Source organism: Aotus nancymaae, unplaced genomic scaffold (assembly GCF_030222135.1).
Source record: "Aotus nancymaae isolate 86718 unplaced genomic scaffold, 86718_ANA_hifiasm-v0.15.2.pri h1tg000017l, whole genome shotgun sequence".
Lineage (NCBI taxonomy): Eukaryota > Metazoa > Chordata > Mammalia > Primates > Aotidae > Aotus > Aotus nancymaae.
Window position 1 is genome coordinate 163,793 of NW_026988429.1, and position 14,471 is coordinate 178,263.

Genomic DNA, 14,471 nt, shown 5'->3' on the forward strand with positions numbered 1-14,471 from the left:
TAGCTTTTATTATTTTGAGATACGTTCCGTCGATACCTAGTTTATTGAGGGTTTTTAGCATAAAGGGCTGTTGAATTTTGTCGAAGGCCTTCTCTGCATCAATTGAGATAATCATGTGGTTTTTGTCTTTGGTTCTGTTTATGTGGTGAATTACATTTATAGACTTGCGTATATTGAACCAGCCTTGCATCCCCGGGATGAATCCTACTTGATCATGGTGGATAAGCTTTTTGATGTGCTGTTGTAATCGGCTTGCCATTATTTTATTGAAGATTTTTGCATCTATGTTCATCATGGATATTGGCCTGTAGTTTTCTTTTCTTGTTGAGTCTCTGCCAGGTTTTGGTATTAGGATGATGTTGGTCTCATAAAATGATTTGGGAAGGATTCCCTCTTTTTGGATTATTTGGAATAGTTTCAGTAGGAATGGTACCAGTTCCTCTTTGTATGTCTGGTAGAATTCGGCTGTGAACCCATCTGGGCCTGGGCTTTTTTTGGGTGGTAGGCTCTTAATTGCTGCCTCGACTTCAGACCTTGTTATTGGTCTATTCAGGGTTTCGACTTCTTCCTGGTTTAGGCTTGGCAGGAGGCAGCTGTCCAGGAATTTATCCATTTCCTCCAGGTTTTCTAATTTATGTGCATAGAGTTGTTTGTAATAATCTCTGATGATGGTTTGAATTTCTGTGGAATCTGTGGTGATATCCCCTTTGTCATTTTTTATTGCATCTATTTGGTTATTCTCTCTTTTCTTTTTTATTAGTCTGGCTAGTGGTCTGTCTATTTTGTTGATCTTTTCAAAAAACCAGCTCCTGGATTTATTGATTTTTTGAAGGGTTTTTCGTGTCTCTATCTCCTTCAATTCTGCTTTGATCTTAGTTATTTCTTGTCTTCTGCTAGGTTTTGAGTTTTTTTGATCTTGCTCCTCTAGCTCTTTCAATTTTGACGATAGGGTGTCAATTTTAGATCTCTCCTTTCTTCTCATGTGGGCACTTATTGCTATATATTTTCCTCTAGAGACTGCTTTAAATGTGTCCCAGAGATTCTGGTATGTGGTGTCTTCATTCTCGTTGGTTTCGAAGAACGTCTTTATTTCTGCCTTCATTTCATTGTTTATCCAGTCAACATTCAGGAGAAAGTTGTTCATTTTCCATGAGGCTGTGCGGTTCTGGGTTGGTTTCTGAATTCTGAGTTCTAACTTGATTGCACTGTGGTCTTTAGAGAAATGCAAATCAAAACTACATTGAGATACCATCTCACACCAGTTAGAATGGCAATCATTAAAAAATCTGGAGACAACAGATGCTGGAGAGGATGTGGAGAAATAGGAACACTTTTACACTGTTGGTGGGAGTGTAAATTAGTTCAACCATTGTGGAAAACAGTGTGGCGATTCCTCAAGGATCTAGAAATAGAAATTCCATTTGACCCAGCAATCCCATTACTGGGCATATATCCAAAGGATTATAAATCGTTCTACTATAAGGACACATGCACACGAATGTTCATTGCAGCACAGTTTACAATAGCAAAGACCTGGAACCAACCCAAATGCCCATCGATGATAGACTGGACAGGAAAAATGTGGCACATATACACCATGGAATATTATGCAGCCATTAAAAACGAGGAGTTCGCGTCCTTTGTAGGGACATGGATGAATCTGGAAACCATCATTCTCAGCAAACTGACACAAGAACACAAAATCAAACACCACATGTTCTCACTCATAGGCGGGTGTTGAACAAGGAGAACACATGGACACAGGGAGGGGAGCACTATACATGGGGGTCTGTTGTGGGGGAGTGGGGGGGACAGCGGGGGGGTGGGGAATTGGGGAGGGATAGCATGGGGAGAAATGCCAGATATGGGTGAAGGGGAGGAAGGCAGCAAATCACACTGCCACGTATGCACCTAAGCAACAACCTTGCACGTTTTTCACATGTACCCCAAAACCTAAAATGCAATAAAAAAAAAAAAAAAAAAAAAAAAAAAAAAAAAAAAAAAAAAAAAAATAGCTACTCTGGAGACTGAAGCACGAGAATCTCCTGAACCCAGGAGGTGAAGGTTGCAGTGAACCAAGATCGTGCCACTGTACTTCAGCCTGGGGGACACAGCAAGACTCCATCTCAAACAACATAAAACTAAATTAAAATATGTAATTCAATGATTTTTACTATTTTCATAGCTAAGTGCAATCAACCATCACCATAATCAATTTTAGAATATTTTCATCACTTCGGAAAAGAAACCCTGAGACTTAAGCAAATGCTGATCCACTTTTTGTCTCGGTATATTTCCCTGTTCTGGACTTTCATACAAATGGGACCATTAAGTCAGGGACAAAACATGAAACTTATGGCCCACCCATAATGAAAAATCTTCAAGGAAACTTCCATATAAAGTAGGCCTCCAGTGGGCTACACTCTTACTAAAAGATAAAGAAGGATTATTCAACAAATAATGCCAAGATGCTTTGCTAGCCATTTGGAGTATGGTGACAATTTTAAGTTGTAGCCCTACTTTACTCTTGTCACCAAAATCCAAGTATAAAAAAGAGAGATCATAAAAGTTCTGTATGAAGTCATGGTCATCTGATTTTTCTAATAAAATTAAGCGGGAGCAGGCTTTCAAGGTCTGACAAAATCTTGGAGTCATAAAGCCAAGGATTTGATAAATGTATATATTAAAATTAAAGTATCTTTACGGTAGAAAATATAACGCAGAGTCAATTTATAAATGGAAAATGGGAAAACAATTTTAAGAAATCAAGAAACTGAGAAAAGGGGCTGATTTTTTCTTACTATACAAAGAGCTTTTTACAAATCAATGACAACCTAAAAGGAAAACAGTCAAAGGACCTGAACAGAAAGTTTATAGTAAAAGAAATGCAAATGGCCATTAAAGATATGAAGAAATACTCAACTCTTAATAAAGAATGTACTAAGACACAAATTTTGTTTTACCTGTCAAAATAGCCCAGATGAAAAGATGTGATTGTCCTTAGTATTGTTGAGTACATGGGGAAACATTCATGTACTCTTATAAGACTATTGTTAGAAGTGCAAATTTGTTGCAACGTTTTTAAGATGTGGGGCAATTGGACAATATCTAACTAATGTTGAAATAAATGTTCTCTTTTCACCCAGACTTCCACTTAAGGGAATTACAGGTACACAGATAAAGTTGTACCCAGAAAAGTAAAATAAAATAAAATTATACATACACGCACAAACAAATGTTCACTGCAGCATGCTTTGGAAGAATAAACAATTGGAAATAACCTAAATATTTTTTAAATTATGGTAAAGTAAATCATTTTAATACAAAATATTTGTAGATTCATAAAATCTTGCTTTGAACAAGTAGTTTTACTCTACTTGGCAGGAATTTTTCTATGAGAAAACTTGTTTAATATTGGTTGTCAGAAAGTGGAACTAGAAGGTTCAGAGATAACAGAGACCTTTTCATATTAAATTCTTCTGCATTATTTGAATTTTTACATGTTTAATTTTAAAAAGTCTGCAGTTCTAGGTATGAAACACTTAAATAAAAAGCAGTAAATCATATTTTCAGTGTACTTTGATATACTTGGGGAGAATTGTGCAAATGTTATGTATAAAATTAATTTCCATTATCAGAAGTAAACAACTGTTTCAACTTATTTGACCTTTACTCTTAACAAAGTGCCCTGAGATGATGATGATTATCTAATCCTGTTGTTCTATAAAGCCCTTTATACTTAAGGAATTCAGCTTGCTGCTGCTTCTTTTTTTTTTTTTTCTTTTTTTTTTTGAGATGAAGTCTTACCCTGTTGCCCAGGCTGGGCAATTCTCCTTCCTCAGCCATGCCAGTAGCTGGGATTGCAGGCGTGCAGCACCATACCTGGCTAATTTTTGTATTTTTAGTAGAGATGGGGTTTCACCATGTTGGTCAGGCTGGTCTCGAACTTCTAACCTCAAGTAATGCACCCCCCACCTTAACCTTTTTAAACAAGTAATACCTAAAGAAGAGAAGCAGCTAATTATGTTCTAAAATGTTTTAGTTTACAATTGGGGCAGAAACTGTAAATACTATCTGTCCTCTAATATCCACCTTCCTTTTCCTCAAAACAGAACACTAACTTTAGCCGGGCACATTGTTGCTAGAATAAAGACTCAATTTCCCAGCTTCCCTGGCACATGTGACCATGTGCCTAAGTCTGGCCAATAGAATGCAAAGGAATGATACATATGGCTTCTCAGAAGTATCCTTAAAGGAAGAAATGTGCTTTTTCTTTTCCTTTCTTCCTGCTGGTTGCAATACGGGCTGATGGATACAGTTTAAGAATGGAGGCCAAAAATGTTAGAGTAACAAGAGAGCAACAGCTTTGTTCTGAAACTCTGGAGTACCACGTCAACTCTGGATGCTAACCTCTGGATTTTTACAAAAAAGAGAAATAGTTTCTGTCTTCTTTAAGCCAATGTTATTTCGCTTTTGTTTTCCTCTCAGAGTCAAAACCAATCCTAACTTAAATACACTATTAGGGGCATTTAAATGAGCATAATCCCTCTGAAGTAAAGTAACTGATAGGTAGGAAGTAAACAAGCTGAATTCCTAAAGAATAAAGGATTATATACAAAAATGGTATTAGAGGGTCTGGATCTCAGAACTGAGAGATTTTTATCGGCAGAGGTTAAATGGACCATTAAATGAATTTCTGGTAATGAGATTAATTTGTTTACTATATCCAAAAGATCTCCAGAAATAGCTCAAAGAGCTTTAAATATGTCAATTTTACCTGCCAAAGTATATTAAAAAATGTAGCTAAAAATACCTTAACTATTTCATATATAAGTGAGATAGAAGAGAGCTGAAGACAGCAAGAAAAAAATAGAGAACATATTTCTGTTTCTGTTCTTAAGGGAATAGCCTCATTTTAGAAGACGAGAAGAAAATAATATGCAGACAATCCAGTTTAGCTACCTGCAGTATCTTTCTGCAAGGGTTCTTTTTCTTTAGCCTGGGCAGCCTCAGTCACAGCACTCGTACTGTGGCTCTCTTTCGGTTTTTTGTCTGAGAGGTTCTCATCCCCAGTGATTAGCACTTGAACTGAGGCATCTGGAATAACAACATCATCTGATCTCAGAGAAGGAAAGATAATAAACACAATAGACAAGTAATCCTCCCCCAAAACTACAAGCAAAACCCTCCATCCATTTATATATTAGGTCTTAGGCTCCACCGTGTAAAAACTGTGACATGAATTGAAAAATTTTTCGTATTTTACTGCGTACAACAAGAGTTTAAATAAAATAACATTCTAAGGCTGGGCGCAGTGGCCCATGCCCGTAATCCCAGCACTTCAGGAGGCTGAGGCAGGTGGATCACTTGAGGTCAGGAGTTCAAGACAAGCCTGTTCAACATGGTGAACGTCTCTGTTAGCCAGCGTGGTGGTGCATGCCTGTAGTCCTAGCTACTCAGGAGGCTGAGGAAGGAGAATTGCTTGAACCCAGGAGGCAGAGGTTGCAGTGAGCTGAGATTGTGCCACAGCACTCTAGCCTGGGTGACAAAGCGAGACTCCGTCTCAAAAAAATGAAATGAAATGAAATAAAATAAAATAAAATAAAGTAACATTCTAAATAAAATTTGTTCCTTGATGGTTTGATGCAACAGCAAATTAAAAAAAAAAAGGAAAGATCAGATATGCTTTTTCAAAGGAAAAAAGATCTGAACAATGCTTTCAAGTTCTTTGGCCTATTCAAAGTTTTTACCATTTATGGAGTCAATTTTTATATTTCATATAATCCAAGAAAAGCATTTTTATCATCTAATTTTTTTTTAGATGAAGTTTCACTCTTGTTGCCCAGGCTGGAGTGCAATGGCGCAATCTCCACTTCCTGCAACCTCAGCCTCTTGGGTTCAAGCGATTCTTCTGCCTCAGCCTCCCAAGTAGCTGGGATTACAGGCATGTGCCACCACGCCTGGCTAATTTTGTATTTTTAGTAGAGATGGGGTTTCTCTATGTTGGTCAGGCTGATCTTGAACTCCCAACCTCAGGTGATCCACCCGCCTCAGCCTCCCAAAGTGCTGGGATTATAGGCGTGAGCCACTGCACTTGGCCTATCATCTAGATTTTATACACAGCATTCTCATATGATTTTTTAAAATCCCATGTAGTTATAGCCTTTTAAGCTTGTCTAATACTATTTCTCTTTGCTTTGTTTTTCTTGATCATCTTACATTTTTTATCTGTAAGTATATTTTTCAACAAAGAAATCAGAAAAGCAATAGAGATTGCTAAAAATGCAAAGAACCAGTCATCTCTTGCTACAACTTTTAAATCTATACATTTTTCTTATTTCTATTACTTCAATCCTCCTAATCTCTTTTATCTAAATGTCTTCTGAAATTTTTAGATCACTAAACTATTTCAGGCATACCTAAAGTATAGGCAACATAATGAACACCAAAGTATTTACCATAGAGCTTAAGAAACAAAATATTACAAATATAATGTTCTTTGTGTAAGGTGTTCCCAGTGATGCCATTCTCACTTTTCAGTAGCAATCTTTTCTTCTCCTGTTGCCCAGGCTGGAGTGCAGTGGCATGACCTCCCCTCACTGCAAACTCCACCTCCTGAGTTCAAGAGATTCTCCTGCCTCAGCCTCAAGCAGCTAGGATTACAGGCGCACGCCACCATGCCTAGCTAATTTTTGTCTTTTTAGTAGAGACGGGGTTTCACCACGTTGGTCAGGCTGGTATAGAACTCCTGACCTTGTGATCCACCCGCCTCGGCCTCCCCAAGTGCTGGAATTACAGGCGTGAGCCACCACGCCCGGCCCTTCAGTAGCAGCCTTTATACCAAATTTAGAGTTTATCAATATCAAGGTTATTTTGTAATTCTTTACTACATTGCATATATTAATCAACAACATACAGCATTCTTTTGCAAGTCTTTAAACCTTATGTAAAGGATACAATACTGCCTGTATCTTTACACAACATGCTTTTTTTCACTCAATATTATGATTTTCAGATTTAGTCAATTAATATATGTGTCTTTGATTCTCAATGTTATGTATTATTCTATTGTTTTAATATATATGAATACATTGATCAACTTAAGGCTATTTCCTATTTTGAAAAGCACTGCCACGAACATTCCTGTAAAATGTTTTTGCAGGTGGCATGCTTCATCAATATCTTCTCCCAGTCTGTTTCTTGTCTTTTAATTGTTTGATGTTGCTTATGCAAAAAATTTTCATTTTAATAATGGCACATTTACTATATTTTTCCTTTAGGGTTGGTGCTTTGTGTATCCTGTTTAAGAAATCTTTAATCATCACATGGTCATAAGGACAGACCATCTAAATTCTAAAAATTTGGTTATCTTATTTACTTTTAATATGCCTGGAACACTATATATTTTTGTTTAGTGTACAGCAGTGACTTATCTGATTTCACTTTTTCCAGATATATATTCATTGGTTTAAACCCTATTGAGTAGTTCCTCTTCATCTTTTCTCCAGATTGTTATGCCATCTCTGTATATGTTAAGCTTCCACATTCATAGATGTGTTTCTGGGTCACCATTCTGTTTCATTTTTCTTTCTGTTTATTCATTTGCAAATGATGTCTTAAATAAGCTGCACATGTAATAAGTCTTGATGTCTGGTATGGCAAGATCCCTTACCTTATTCCTTAAATATACTTTCACTGATTTTTCATAAATATTTTAGAATCAGCCTGTAAGTTCCATGAAACATTCCACTGAAATTCTGAGTAACAATGCATTTAATTTAGAAATTAATTTGGTGACATCTTTATTATTACAATTGTATAATTTTACAACTATTTAGGTCTTCCTTAATATATTTCAATGTAGTTTTATAATTTTCTCTTAATATAGTTTTGCATGCCCTTTTAGGTTCATTTGTAAGTACCATATTGTTTATCTTACACACCCTTTTAGATTCATTTCTAAGTACCATATTGTTTTTAAAAGATCTTTTTAACTGCACAGTGGAAAATATGGGGGGAAATGTGCACATATAGAGCTCTGAGAATTAAAAAACGCAAGTGTATATAACCTTACCCAGGTTAAGAAATAAAATCTGGCCAGAAACCTACATGCTCCTCTCATTCGTCCTTCCATCTCCCCTATGCTGAGGGTAACACCTGATTTTAAATACAGCAAATCAGTATTGAATATTCTTGAACTTTTTATAAATGGAATAATATACCACATACTTTTCTGTGTCTTGCTTTCTTCTCTCAAGTTGTTTGCAAGATTCGTTAAAGTGCTGTTACATATATTTGCCTTCACTCATTCTCTCTTGCTAATTAATATTCAATAATGTTAGTATGCCACAATTTATCCATTCTACTGGATAAATACTTGGCATTTGGGTAGTTTCCACTTTGGAGCTATTACAAATACTGTTGTGAAGAATATTTGCGTATGTTTCTCTTGGTGGTTGCATGCACCCTTTCTGTGGAGTATAGAGTTAGGAACAGAACAGCTATGTCATAGGTTCTGCTTTTGTGGACCTTAGTAGATAATGCCAAACCGCTTTCCAAAGTTATTAGACCAATCCACACTCTCACCAGCAGTGAATCAGTTCTGCCTGTTCTACTACATTCTTACCAATACGGTATTGTCTTTTTCATTTCAACCATCCTAATAGTAGGTATATGGAGCTATCTTACTGTGGTTTTAATTTACATTTCCCTGATGATTAATGAAGTGAAATATTTTGCACATGTTAATTGGCTGTTAGATATTCTCTTTTGTAAAGTATCTATTCAAGTCTTTTGCCCATTTTTCTATTGGTCTGAATACCTTTTTCATATTGATTTGTAGGCATTCTTTTTTATATTCTGGATATGTCTTTTGTGGGATACATGTATCACAAATATTTCCCTCGCTCTGTGGCTTGCATTTTACTATCTAATTTGGTATTGTTTATAAATATTTTTAAACATTTATTTGATATATTTTTAATTATTAGGTAGCTCCCCAAACCAGAATAGGTTCAGAGAGACTCTTGAATTTCTCATTTTAATGTGCCATATTTGTCAATATTTTCCTTTGTGGGTTCTTCTTTCGGCGGGGGGGCGCAGGGGAAATCCAGTTTAATAAGTCTTTTCCTATCACCAGATTAATACTCCTCCATTTTCTGATAGATCTATCAATCATTCATCTATCTACGCCCTTTTATATTTAGATCTACAATCCATTTTGAATAGATTTTTATAATGTGAGGGAGTCAATTTTTTTTTTCAGTATGAATATCTAACTTATCCTGCACATTTTACTCCCAAAACAATTCTTACCCCATCATATTAAGTAGTACCTTGAACACAAATCAGGTATCCATATATATGTGAATTTGTTTGTGGAATATTTTGCTTTATGGTCAGTTTGTTCATCCTTGTGCCAATATCACACTGTCTTAATTACTACAGCTTTATAATAAGTTTTGATACCTCACAGTGCAAATCCTTTAGATTTGTTCTTTTTAAGATTGCCTTGGCTATTCTTGGCATTCTGTATTTCCTTATCAATTTTAGAATAAGCTTGTTGGTTTCTGATAAAAAAAATAACCTGCTGGGATTTTGATGGGATTTTTCTTATTTTTAATATACGTATTTAAGTGTGTAACTTGACCCCTAAATACCACTTTGGCTCTCTTCCAAAAAATTTGGTAATTAAAATTTTGTTATCCTTCAGTTCTAAATACACTGCAATCTCCATTATGATTTATCTCTTTAACTTCTGAGTTATTTAAAATTACATTTAAAAATTTTCAAATAGATGAATGGTGTATTAGTTTCCTAGGGCTGTCATAACAAATTACTATATACTGGGCAGCTTAGACCAAAGAAATATAATCTTTGACAGCTACAGGCTAAAAGTCTGTAATCACGGTGTCGGCTGGGCCACACTCCCTGAGAAGGCTTCAGGTGGGAATTCTTCCTTGTCTCTCCCAGCTTCTAATGGCTCCTGGCATTCTCTGGCTTGTGGCAGCATAACTTCAATTTCTGCCTCTGTCCTCAATGGTCTTCTCTCCTCTTTTTATAAGGACAATAGTTACTAGATTTAGGGCTCATCTTAAATCCAAATGATTTAATCTTGAGATCCTTATCTAATGATATCTACAAAGACCCTATTTCTAAATAAGCTCACATTCTGAAGTCCCATGGACATGAATTTTGGGAGAACATCATTCAATCTGTTATAAACAGATTTTTCTTTTATTTCATTATTCCATATTTTTATTGTTGAGTTCTAATTTAGCTAGAGTATGGTCAGTGAAGCTGGTCTGTTTGAACATCAGTTCTCTGAAACCAACAAATTTATCAAATGTTCTGTGTTCTTTTAAAAATGCAAAATTCTCATAATATTGTAAGTCAACCTTTTAGTTACATTATTCAGATACTTTCTCTATTTCCTGATCTTTCACATTTCTGAAATGTATTGTTGAATTTACCTATACATTCCTGTAATTTTTCCTGAATGTAAGTTTGAGGATATACATATAAGCTCACAATTTTATCTTTCCTGGCACATTTGACCCTTTTATTACTATGAAATAAACTTTTGTATCTACCTTTAATATTTTTTTGTCCTGGAATTCTATTTTGTCTATATTAACGCTATTCACCAGCTTTTCTTTAGTCGGTATTTGCCAAATATATTTTTTCTTTTTCTTTTTCTTTTTTTTTTTGAGACGGAGTTTCGCTCTTAATACCCAGGCTGGAGTGCAATGGCGCGATCTCGGCTCACCGCGACCTCCGCCTCCTGGGTTCAAGCAATTCTCCTACCTCAGCCTCCCGAGTAGCTGGGACTACAGGCTGCGCCACCATGCCCAACAAATTATTGTATTTTTAGTAGAGACGGGGTTTCACCATGTTGACCAGGATGGTCTCGAACTCTTGACCTAGTGATCCACTCGCCTCGGCCTCCCAAAGTGCTGGGATTATAGGTGTGAGCCACCGCGCCCGGCCCTTTTTCTTTTTACTTACTTTTTTGAGGTGAAGGACAATATAAATTCTGATTTAATCAAAATAACAATATCTATGTTTTAAAGGGCTTGTAAGAAAAGTTTCATGAGGCTTATAAGAAAAGTCAGCAGTTCCCTATCCCACCCACTCCAGATCCCCAATTTCTAAAGGCTACTGTTTTCAACTCCTTTAGCCATTTATTCCAGGATCAATATCCTTATTTCCTAGTAACATGCTTTATATTACCATATCATTTTAAGTTCCAGAAATTATCTATTGATTTCCTTCTTAACATCAATTATAATCTCATACCTTTCAGTTCTGAGATTTATTCTTATACTATATACTAAGATCAATTGTGGATTTATCTCATTACAAAACCCTCCTACCCATACATATCCTCTCATCCTATCCTCTGAAAAGTTTTAGCCCTATATTAACGTTCAGCGTTCATATGTCACATAAATAATGGTCATGGTGATTAAATCAATATTCAATTAAATCGATATTTAGCATTTACATATGATTGTGTTATATAATTATTGTTCACAGCTAAGCCAGCTAGTATAATGGAATTACATTTATTTTCTATTACAAACTTCTGCTTTTCCTGAAGAGTTAATAACTGCTTTGTTTTTGTGTTGTTTGAGTTTCTATGTGACAATCACTACTTTGTCCTTATAGTTGCAAATAGAACTGAATATCTCCTCTAAGTACAGTCAATCACATAACATATCCTATCAATTTGGCTTTTTCCTTGTGGGGTTCAATCTGAATGGGTTCTAGGCCTTCTGTACCACTGTCACAGTGAGAATTCGTTTACTGTTTCCTGTGTTGTCCCCAACCATTTCCTTAATCCCATGTTTGTTTTTTTTTTTCAACTTAAACTCCCCTGTTTTAGTGAAATAATTTTCTTCCAGAATTCTAAGGTATTATTCCTTTGGTTTCTAACTTCGTTTATTACTTTTGAGAAGTTTGATGCTCGTCTCATTTCCACTTCTTTATATGGAACCTATGTTTTCTTTTTCGAAGCTGTTAGAATCTCTTTCCAAATCAATTTTAAAATGTCAAGGTCATGTGCCTTGGTGTGTATTTTTATGTATATGATCGTCCCTTTTGGTATGAAAACTCGTATCTTTTAATTCCGAAATTTATTCCCATACTAGTCCTTTGATTCTTTCACTTTGGCCTTCTCTATTGTCTTTATAAAATGCCTGCTTTGGATGTTGAACCTTGGGACAATCTTGAATTTAAAAAAATCATTTCCCTTCTCTTTATGTTCTATTTTTGAAGAGATTTTTCTCACTTTTACATTCCACCCCTTCCACTGAGAATTTATGATACGGTATTTTATGAGCTCATTTAGCTAACGCATAGGTCACTGTTCAGTTTCCAGGCAGGTATTCTCTCCTCTATCCTTCTTTGATGCTCTAAGGCGAGAGGTTCTAAGGCTCGGCTTCTCCCAAGGTGAAATGGCACTAAGGAATAAGCCAGGAGGAGGGCTTTTCTTTAGGATGCAAACTCTGGAAATAGATCAACAGATGGGGGATTCTAGGGGTCCTCAGATAACTGAGCCTGACTTTATTTCAAACATATCATCCTTATGAAATGAAGTCTGGGAGTGAGGTAAAGTTAGTGATTTCTTTGTGCAGACTTCTGATGGAGTTCACTTCATTTTCTGAGACTTGTTCCACATCTACCCTCACCTGAAGTATCTGATAGTGGGATCTTAGGGTTATCTCTTTCAACCAAATTGCCACTTGCATATGGACAGTGGAAAACACGTAAGGGATCCCCTGGTGCATAAGAGTTTTCAATTATGAACTATACTTTGTAAAATTATTTTTTTATTTACTTGGCAGTCTCAATGTTAGCTGGCAGATATGCTTCTCTTGTCTTATTTCAAAAGGCATTTATAAAAAGACTTCACCATGTTTTGAAGTAGAACAAAAATTATCTAAAGAAATGAATGTGTGCTTTCACAAGCAGACCTCATTAATTTTCCTCACAAAGGCATTAATGCTATCACATGACGTCATTAACACTATGTTCTATGGTCTAGAGCCTCCCTATGTTTAAAAAACTGCCCTAGGATCAGCAGCACCTAATAGTTATACACAGGAATAAAAAAGGATAAATGTAACAAACAAACGCAATTATACATACAGAATTTTCAGTGGCTACTGGAGTTTTCATTTAATAAATATTATCAGCTACAAAAGTATAGTATCAGGGGTGCAGAAGAAAAAGAGCTTTTATAAAACAGTAGGGGCCAGGCACAGTGGCTCATGCCTGTAATCCCAGCACTTTGGGAGGCGGAGGCGGGTCGATCACCTGAGGTCAGGAGTTCAAGACCAGCCTCGACAAAATGGTGAAACTCTTGTCTCTACTAAAAATACATAAAATTAGCCAGGTATGGTGGCGGGCACTTGTAATCCCAGATACTCGAGAGGCTGAGGCAGAATTGCTTGAACCCAGGAGGCAGAGATTGCAGTGAGCCGAGATCACACTGTTGCACTCCAGCCCAGGTAACAAGAGCGAAACTCTGTCTTAAAAAAAAAAACAAAACAGTGGCGGTTATATATAAGATTGAAACTGAAACACCCACAGTGACCAGAAAGATAAGGTGGATGAATGAAGCCAACTGGGTCTCAGCTGTGGGGATGAGAGCAAACAGGAGAATGGATATCCTGCCTCCAGGGAGACAGCCATGGCTCAGCTGCAGCTGATTACCGCCATGAATGAATGCGAGCCAAAGGGCAACCAGATTTTCTGATTTTTAAAGGGAAATCAAAAATCTTAATTTTAAAAGTTGGCAGAAAATTTAAAAAATTTTAAAACAACTTGGAGCTGGGTGTGGTGCTTCATGCCTGTAATCCCAGCACTTTGAGAGGCTAAGGTGGGAGGATAGCTTGAGGCCAGGAGTTCAAGCCAGCCCAGGCAACTTAGCAGGGTCCCCATCACTATAAAAAAATAAAAAATATCAGCCAGGCATGATGGTGTGTGCCTATGGCCCCAGCTACTCAGGAGGCTGAGGTGGGAGGATCACCTGAGCCCAGGAGTTCAAAGCTGCAGTGAGCTATAACTGCATCATTGCACTCCAGCCTGGGTGATAGAGTGAGACCCTGTCTCTAAAAAAAAAAAAAATTGTTTTTTAAATCATGTGAGCTACATATCTCCCTACAGAATCCAGCCTATGAGACATTAATTAGTTTGTAATATCTGACAGCGATAAACCAATGTAGCAATTTAATCAAGATTTCTATGGATCTTAGTCTCAAAAACATACTTGGTTGGATATTACTTCATTTAAAAAGTTATATCATATTTTATTCCCCATTGTGAAAATGAAGTTTATAGTTTCCAAAAATCTCTGAAGCATAACAGAAGATTTTATGAAATTTTACCTTCTTGTATATGATCAACATAATAGCAAGGAGAAAAGCTTGTATAACGAAACAGAAAAAAAGGATAAAGACTGGAAA

At 36.3% G+C, this 14,471-nt stretch overlaps 1 protein-coding gene across 12 annotated transcripts in view; it reads right to left on the minus strand.

The window, feature by feature from the left end:
* The window catches only part of LOC135275608 (centrosome-associated protein ALMS1-like), a 271,819-nt gene that overhangs the window by 120,360 nt on the left and 136,988 nt on the right, over window positions 1-14,471 (minus strand). For all 12 annotated transcript variants that reach the window (XR_010343217.1, XR_010343218.1, XR_010343219.1 and 9 more), the window contains one exon: window positions 4,963-5,097. Coding sequence is in view for 8 of the 12 variants with exons in the window: in XM_064377819.1 (XP_064233889.1) it covers window positions 4,963-5,097 (135 nt within the window). In the remaining 4 variants the exon portion in view is untranslated. The remainder of the gene's footprint in view (window positions 1-4,962; window positions 5,098-14,471) is intronic.